General features: G+C 34.1%; 1 protein-coding gene across 1 annotated transcript; it reads left to right on the forward strand.

Moving 5' to 3' along the window:
• The first annotated feature begins 267 nt into the window (after nucleotides 1-267).
• Nucleotides 268-8,595, forward strand: LOC131530288 (uncharacterized). Its single transcript, XM_058760469.1, has 8 exons — nucleotides 268-423; nucleotides 508-626; nucleotides 2,770-3,096; nucleotides 5,373-5,708; nucleotides 6,140-6,478; nucleotides 6,882-7,016; nucleotides 7,109-7,137; nucleotides 7,868-8,595. The coding sequence occupies exons 2-8, from the start codon at nucleotides 581-583 to the stop codon at nucleotides 7,925-7,927; spliced, it is 1,272 nt and encodes a 423-aa protein (XP_058616452.1). The 5' UTR covers nucleotides 268-423; nucleotides 508-580; the 3' UTR covers nucleotides 7,928-8,595.
• Nucleotides 8,596-9,024: the final 429 nt, after the last annotated feature.

A 9,024-nucleotide genomic window follows, 5' to 3' on the forward strand; every position in this document is an offset into this window, starting at 1 on the left:
TTTTTTTTAACCTGTCCCTCATATCTTTTAAGATGTTAACCTTGTTATTACACACAAGAAGCAATTAAGCGAGACAATGCGCGCATCCACAGACAGGCCACATTCACAAGGGCAAACCATGAGGTAACGTAAATGAACGAAACAACCCGCTTCATCTTGAAACAGGCTCTTTTAAAATAACCATTTTAACTTGACACGTAAAAATTGTGACACTGACTGGAGTGCTGAACTTCAGTCATTGCCGGTTGCTGCAAAACTATTTGCGCGTTTATAATGATAATTACGGCAAATCTGGAGACAGCGGAAATAATGTGATGTTTTGTTTTGTTTTTCATTTGGTCAGCAATGTCCTCGGCAGGACTCGTCATACAATCTTAACATCAAAGGGAAAACACGAATGATGCCTCGATTTGAATATGAAATGTAATTTTTTGACATACGTCTAAGCTTCAGTGAGCCTATTTTGTCGTCGAAATAACTTGCCTACTTTCACTTTCATTTGTGCAGGACATCGGTATGGGGAACAAAACACCTTTTTCCATAGAAACTGCGTTAATTTGGTAGTGGAAAAGTGTTGAAAATGACGGTCTCTATTTTAGTCATTTTGTGTGCATTCTTCGTGGCTGGTAAGACATTTAAATTGTTCAACTCTGTCTTCCATAAACGATAAAAACAAATGATGCTATGCAAATGCTAACAAAGGCTACAGAAATGCACAATAATACATGCTTAATAATAATAATAATAATAAATGGTGGCGAAATGAAGCTTTCCAGGCAGATGTGATGGAAAGATTTCTCGAGGCTTTGAATACACGCAGTGACACCATCTGGTGCAGAAAAAAAAAAAAAAAAACAGCGACAGAATGTGCGCAACATATTTAAAGGGGCTTGATAAATTGAAATATGCACTCATATAATAAACACATGTAAAATAAATAAATACTTTTAAGGTTTTATGCTCATTGTTGTTTCATGTTTCATAATTTTGTAACTTGGGCAATGCTTTTGTTGAACAGAGGGAAATTATGGAGTTATTACAGGATAAAAGAGTGAAAGTGATTAATGTGGTCTGGACAGAAGGCACTAAGTAGTGGAAGTGTAAAACAATATTATTCCACTGTCTTCAGCTCGACTCTGCCGAAAGTGAAACCTTTCTCGAAGCACTGCAAACAAACAAGGCTTCGAACGTGACTATAGTGACCTCATTTCACTAAAACGATACAAGCCTTGATACGGAGCTCCGTCTGGAAGTACCTGACATTCTTGATACAAGCTTTGAAGCCTCGGTATCAGGCGTAACATCACTAATATAATACAATGTCCAAAAATCCATTTCAATAACAGTGTTGGGGAAAGTTACTTTTAAAATTTAAACAGGGTTCCTCAAAACTTGCCTTGTGGGATTCGAGGGTCCCTGCATTACAATATTGAATTACTCCATAAAAAAGTAACTGATTGCGTTACTAAGTTACTTATTATGGAAAGTAATGCATTGATTGACTGAGAGCTGTTAGTCAATCGATGGGAAAACCATGAAAAAAATAAATCTGATTATTTAACTCAGTGTTGTGATAGTAGGCCTACATTACATTTACTTTATTGACATAGCATTCATGTTTGATGTAATAAATTAAACATTACATCTACTTTGGCGTCACCATACGTGCCATTTTCCGGGGACACGTTCTGGCCAGGATTTCTATGTTGCCTGAAATAACCAGGTTTGGGCTGCGCAGATTGATCGTTGTCAGGGCTGTTGCTAGGAATTCTGGGCCCTGTGCACTGAATTTGCTATGGGGCCCCTCTTAATCTAAACCTCTGGACGGCTCCTTATGCTTTCAAAACGCTCTCGCTGTACTTTGATGTCATATAATTGGTCTGCGCAGTACTGCTTCAAGTCGTCACCTTATTAAACCTATAATTTTGCTTGCTGGCCTGTTTTCTTGATCTTAATTATAAAATGTCATTACGTTGCTGTCTTTTCTTACAAGAGTACCTGGTCCATGCAGCCCTTGTCAATTACATTTACATTTAGCAGACACTTTTATCCAAAGCGACTTACAAATGAGGACAATAAAAGTAAATTCAAATAATAAATAATAATGTTAAATTAAATTAATGAAATAAATTATTTTTATAATAAAATAATAAAAAGCAGATTGAATAGAAATAGAATAGAAAGTCAAAACGTTTGCTTTTTCAGCTGACTTTTCCGAAGAACAGTGGGCATTTTAAATGCTCAGGACTGACAAGTTACTCTTGAAAAACTAACACAAAACACAGAACATCCATCCAGAGAATGACATGCAGTATGAAAAATTAAGCTTATGAAAACTTTTGAACTGATTCATTTGTGTTTAATCTTGTCTTGTGGTCTGTATGTAAACATTTATTGTCTGAGGTCGATTAGTCAGAGTAATACTGTAAATAATAAAAAAAGATCCCTTTTTTAAATTATTAAAATGTTGCATATTCTGCAAAGGGTAAACGTATGAGCACAACTGTGTTATGAATCATGGTGTGTGTTGTTTATTAAGGCAATCCGTGAGACTCATATATCTGTTTGTCTAATGAGTACATTTTTATTTATTTATTTTTTCCTTTTAAATGTGCGAATCAGTGATGTTATCCTGCTGTTTGTTAGCATGTGTTACAATACGAATCCAGATATATTTATTTACCTACAATCTGTAGAAGAACATTTTCACAGCAGTTTGCTGTTGTATAATTTTGTTTAACTAATAATAACTGTTAATTTCTTTTTCAGGTGTTTATACATATGGAGTGTCACAGTCTGTGATGGAGGGAGAATCAGTGACTTTATTCACTGGTGTTGAAACAAACAAACAAAAAAAGATAAGATGGTATTTTAATGAAATTCTCATCGCTGAAATCAATGGAGATCTCAATTATAGCTGTACAGATGTTCAGTGTAAAGATGCTGATAAGAGATTCAGAAACAGACTGAAGCTGGATCATCAGACTGGATCTCTGACCATCAAAGACACCAGAACCACAGACTCTGGAGTTTATAAACTAAAGACAATAAGAAACAGTGAAGACAGTGTAAAGATCTTCATTGTTACTGTACATGGTGAGTCATTACATTTATGATGCTGCTTCTGTGTTGCTTGATAGCCTCTCTTCTAAACATTCCTGAACAATATTGCTACACAAAATGTAAATTATTTAAATTATGAAATTATAATATTCTTGTTTTATGACACCTTGCCAGGAAATAATTATTTTATAAAAGTAATTAGCCCTGTAATGTTTAAGGCACTCGGCTCTGCACTGTGCTCAGCGACACCACTTGGCTGTTTTAAAATCACTGTAAACCATGGCCTAACAGGCTTATTGCTTTAATTTAGTTCAGTAAGATTTAAAGTTTACTTGTTTTTAGTCTTAGCAGTTAGTTTTGATTCATAAAGAGCTGCATTTGTGTTTTGGTCTGAAATTAATGAGATAGTTTACCCAAAAATGAAAATTCTGTCATCAATTACTTTCCCTCGTGTCGTTCCAAACCCGACCTTCGTTCATCTTCGGAACACAAATTAAGATATTTTTGATGTAATCCAAGAGCTTTCTGACCCTCCCATTGACAGCAAAGCACAGGGCTTGAAAGTTCTCTAATTTTTTCTCTTGGGTGCGAAAAAAAAAAAAAAAATCCTACATTTAAAACTTGTTGATATCACTGTCCATGAGTTCGCCTACCAATGGTATGAGAGGAGCACAGCTTTCACGCTCAAACAAACAAATATTACTAGCCAATCAGAATTGTTTGCTCTTATAAACACGAGACGTGCCGCGTGTAATAGTAGGCAGAGTCGCAGTCCTGATGAATGGAGAAGTGCGACAAAAACTGCGAGGTGCGATGGTCAAAGTCCATCTAGCGCATATTTACATGGAAAAACTAATTAAAAAGCAGCGGAGCTTTGTAAACAGCTCAGAGTAATCGTGTTATCTCCATAAGAACGATATGATTGCCAGAACAAATTTACCGGGCTTTTTGAAAAGGTCCTGTTCACATATGATCTAATGGTAATTTACCAGTAAAGACTGTATGTGTGAAAGGTGCTAAACTCTTCCTCTATATATGCTGTGAGAATTGCTTAAAGTTCATCTGGGAAAACAATGTGTATTATCTCACTAGATTTGTAACGTAAATAATTTATAAACCTTTGCCAACACAGGAGAATACGTCAACATATGTCTAAATGCCATGTTGTACATCGCGATTTCAAAATAAAAGTTTCTGCATGTGGCCAAATATAAAAATTTATTGGATTAAAACATCGTTTAATCACGCTGTAAAGTGAAACGTTGGTGCTCTCTGCAGGTATTTGTTATAATACATAATTTACTTAAATTGGTTATGTTCATATTATGTATAGGCATATTACATTATGTATTTTAACAGTGTTGTTCAATAAAACCATGTGATTACTTGGTTTTGATATTTTATTTGAGCCAATTATTATTGCCTCATCGTTAGTTTATATATAAATAATCACACTACAGCCTGGTATTCACTTAGGTCTGTTTGTGTTAATAAAAATATCAGATTAGTTAAAATATTTCAAAATTAAACTGTATTTTTACTTTTTGTAATTAAAAGACAAATATTTTGTCATTTAAAATTTCTTAAAAATAGCATAGCATTGAAATTGTCTCGTTCTAGTGAATCAGTTATCTGTATTTTGTCTCATCTCGTGATATATTGTCACAACCCTAGTGTTGATAAGCGGTGATATATAGCTCATAATTTTCCAAGTCTATGATATAGCTTTAATTCTTCAGGTCAACCATATATTCATGAAAAAAAATGGAAAGCAATAACTTTGCCATAGTATCCTTTCAAATGTTTAAGTTGCAACAGTCATTGCATGCTTTGCATGTGCTGCACCCTCCCCACGCCCCCAGGAAAAAGTTCAGGCTCAGGATTTTTATTTTTTGCTTTAACCCCTGAAATCAACTGCCAAGACCCAGAAAGTTAGTAAGGACATCGTTAAAATAGTCAAAGAGAGAGAGAGAAAAAAAGACTTTATTCAACAGTTTCTTCTCTTCCATGTCAGTCTTCAATGCGTGTTCACAACAGTACCACAATGCATATGTGTGCATTCCTCTGCTTGCAAACAAGGCTGTGTCAGCAGCACCACATGCATGCATTGTGTTCTCTCGTCAACATGTGGTGGAGACTGACATTGAATTCCTTTTATCTTTTCTTTTTATTAAACTAAAATTGTATGGAAACACACATTTGGGGGGTCAACTCACATCTACTTTCAAGGTGAAGCATTTGGAATTTTTCACAGCATGTTCCTGTTGTCATTTTGTTTGGCTTATAATAAAGGTTCATTTCTTCTACAGGTTTTTTTAGTATTAATACAGAAGGAGAGTCAGCATTTGTGACGGAGGGAGATTCAGTCACTCTACACACTGATGTTAAAACAAATCAACAAGAAAAAATTAGATGGTATTTTAATGATGCTCGTATAGCTCAAATCACTGGAGATCTCAGTTATATCTGTACAGATGTTCAGTGTAATGAAGGTACTGAGAGATTCAGAGACAGACTGAATCTAGAGAATCAGACTGGATCTCTGACCATCAGAGACATCGCAACCACAGACTCTGGAGTTTATCGTCTACGTATCAGCAGCAACAACAACAACAGTGAAAAGATTGCCATTGTTGCTGTATATGGTAAGCCATTATGTGTAAAAACAAGTCATGTACATTAAAATGTAGTGACCTTTTTTTTTGCTGTGACATTGTGGTTTTCTCTTTATCTGTATATTAGTTCATAATAGATAATTTTGTTAAAAACACATTTTACTGTTGAAGTGGAATTTCTAGATTTAAATACATGTATATTTCAGTATGATTTAAAACATTGCTTTTCCATTGGTTATTTATTAATTTGATCATTTAGTCTTGTTCTGATGAAGATGAAAGTTCTATTGTTGTCTGTTTAAATGCATCTGTTACTTTTTGATAAAAAAAAAAAGCTTATGAGCTAAATTGTGGATAAATGTTGGTTTTTAGACAAAGTAAAGAGGATTCCTCAGTTCTCTCATGTTATGTAGTGTTTTCCCTCAAAAAGGTCCTCCAGCAGCTGTTGGTTTGTGTTTCAGATGCTCCTGATGCTGAACGAGATAAAATGAAGAGAAAGTCAGTGAAGGAGGGAGAATCTGTCAGTTTAGATCCTGGTGTAATTAAAAACCTGAATGGTTTGATGACATGGTATTTTAATGACACTCGCATAGCTGAAATCACTGGAGATCAGAGTAAAATCTGTACAGATGGTCAGTGTGAAGATCCTGATGTGAGATTCAGAGACAGACTGAAGCTGGATCATCAGACTGGATCTCTGACCATCACAAACACCAGAACCACAGACTCTGGACTTTATACACTACAGATCAACAGCAGCAGAATCAGTATCATAAAGATATTCAGTGTTAATGTCACTGGTGAGTATCATTAGTCATTCCATGCACTTTCCTTTGCAGTTTTAGAAAACAGTTTTAAATATGTAAATCAACCCAGTGAATGATTTCATTATGGGCTGTTAGAAAGAGTGAGCTTTGGTTCAATATTAAAATATAACTGAAATCATCTCTGTCACCTTCACATGACTGAGTTTTGTTACATTATGAATTTTATAATTTTCAAGTCTAGTAATGACAAAAATGCATAATATTAGTCAGTTGTCTTGTAAATGCTGTTGTCTCTTGTTGCTGTTCCTCAAAAATCCACCAGATTTATTAAATAAATCAGTATCGTGGTGACCTAGACAAGTGTAAATATCAGTCAAAGGTATTGCTAAAGTTGATTATTAGCCGATCTCTAGAACAAATGATTGTCTGTCTTTAGCTGTTCCAGATTCAAGAGTGTCTTCAGCTGCTGAAGGAGGAATGTATGCTGTTGTTCTGCTGTTTACGGCTGCAGCAGTTACTGCTGTGATTTACTGTCGGAAACACCGGAAATCTGCACAAGCAGGACGAAATGGCAAGCATTGCATACAGCTATATTGACAAGATTAGTTTTGTTCCAATTAACCCAAGTATTGTGTTTAATTTAATTTGTTGTTTTTGAAACAGGCATCATTAGGCTGCACAGTTACAATGAGGTGAGATACTGTATGTCTTTCTATCTGCAAAAAACAAAAAGAGAATTTACATATTGATTTCTGTGAGATCTGCAAATCTCACAATTATAAGTCTGTCTGAGATTTATGTGTATATGTAGTTTTATTCAGAAATTATTACATAAAAAATGCTGTTAAAAGAATATGGTGGAATTCTCTTTTAAATGTATGTCATATTATGTTATTGTATTAGTAAACAAAAATATTATGACGTTTTTGGATCCCTAGATTAATTTATGGTATGATTAGAAGCTGTAGTTAATCAGACTATTGCATTAATTTTCAATGGATTCGACATTTTGTAAATATTATGAAATGCTCTTGTTTCTATTTCATAAACTGTTTGTTTTATCAGCTAGCAAGTCATGGTTAAACTTAAAAGGCTTCACCATATGCATGTATGACGAAGCACAACAAAAAAGGAGCACCAAGACATTTACTAAAATATGTATTAATAAAATACTTAAATATTTGTTGTTGGACTTCAAGAACATTAACTTGTAATGAGATACATTTACAGAAAAAATAATAATAACAGTAACATGTTCTTGTGTTCAGAAGACTGAATGTTCATTCTACCTCTAACCAGATGACAAATTTGTTTTTGTTATCTATTTATTATCTATAATTAATGTTTTTTTTTTGTGTGTGTGTGACTGAATCATCAATTCTGATCATTTGTTTCACCTTCTGTGAATGTGTGTTCTTACAGGAGAATGATGTAAAACACTCGACTCCTTTATCAGAATGTGTTTTAACTGATGACTGCTGATAATGGGACATCACCGTAGCATTAATTATGATTATTTGGGTAACTTGGATGGGAAATGAAGGAGAGGACTGGAACAAGCTTAAATTCTCATCAGTCACAGAGAAGTGGGTCTACTCGGTACCAATTCTGATGTTTGTTGATTTGTACTAAATTATGTAGAGTTGAAATGTGGAAACATACATTATTCCTTCTATTTTGTTTCAACATATGTATTGCACATTGGAAAGTAATATACTGTAAGCATACTTAATATACTGTTATTTTTTTACTGCCAAGTTTGTACATTCACTCTCTTTGTTCAGTTCCTGTTGCCTTAAGGTGACGCTCACTATTTTATTACTTCACATTATCTGTCCATTATAGATATTTCAGTTTAAAAATGTAAAGTTGTGTTGAATACAAGTGTTTGTTAAATGATTCGATGTACATATAGATGTTTGTTTTGTCAGTCTCAGTCTCCTTCAGTTATGTTCACGAAACATGTTCGGCCGTGTTGCATTTGTTCAGAGTGCTTGGTATTTTTCTTTTCTTTTTCTTTTTTGTTTTGTGTGTGTTTGTTTTTTTTTTTTTAGAATATAATCACTGTGATTGAAATGATAACCTTTGCTTGAATTTTCTGCATGCTCGGTCTGTATTAAATATACTATTAAATATACTGTTATAACTGAGATCGAAATCTGTTTGTCATTAAATGAGTCTGTTATAGAAAAAAGTCTGTTTACTTCAATAAGTAAACATTAATTCATTTATATTATTAATTTCTCTACTTTTTGGAATGCGATTTCAATTTGTGGGTTAAACTTTCACCATTAACATTTTAGGATTCAACCTTTGACCCAAGCAGCAACTTACTCAACTTAATCCTTAGCGATATGAGCACCATATCTAATCAGTTGTAATTTTTAAAGCTTTTTTGTGTATTCATATTGGATGAGGGTGAAGGCTAATTTTGGAAAGGTTAATTCTTGGTTATGGCACTAGATGGTGCTCTAGTAAAGTAGGCTATACACGCTTGTCTTGTACACTTTTAAGGGGTTTCACCCAAAAATGAAACTTCTGTAATTAATTACTCAGCCTCACGTTGTTCCAAATATGTA

The sequence above is a fragment of the Onychostoma macrolepis genome, chromosome 22, assembly GCF_012432095.1.
Source record: "Onychostoma macrolepis isolate SWU-2019 chromosome 22, ASM1243209v1, whole genome shotgun sequence".
Lineage (NCBI taxonomy): Eukaryota > Metazoa > Chordata > Actinopteri > Cypriniformes > Cyprinidae > Onychostoma > Onychostoma macrolepis.

What these genes read in the sequence shown, in the direction of transcription:
- LOC131530288 (XM_058760469.1), top strand. Translation starts at nt 581, where the DNA reads ATGACGGTCTCTATTTTAGTCATTTTGTGTGCATTCTTCGTGGCTG. An exon ending in TGCCATTGTTGCTGTATATG is followed by an intron (nt 5,709 to 6,139) that starts GTAAGCCATTAT and finishes TTTGTGTTTCAG; the next exon opens with ATGCTCCTGATGCTGAACGA. An exon ending in GGCTGCACAGTTACAATGAG is followed by an intron (nt 7,138 to 7,867) that starts GTGAGATACTGT and finishes GTGTTCTTACAG; the next exon opens with GAGAATGATGTAAAACACTC.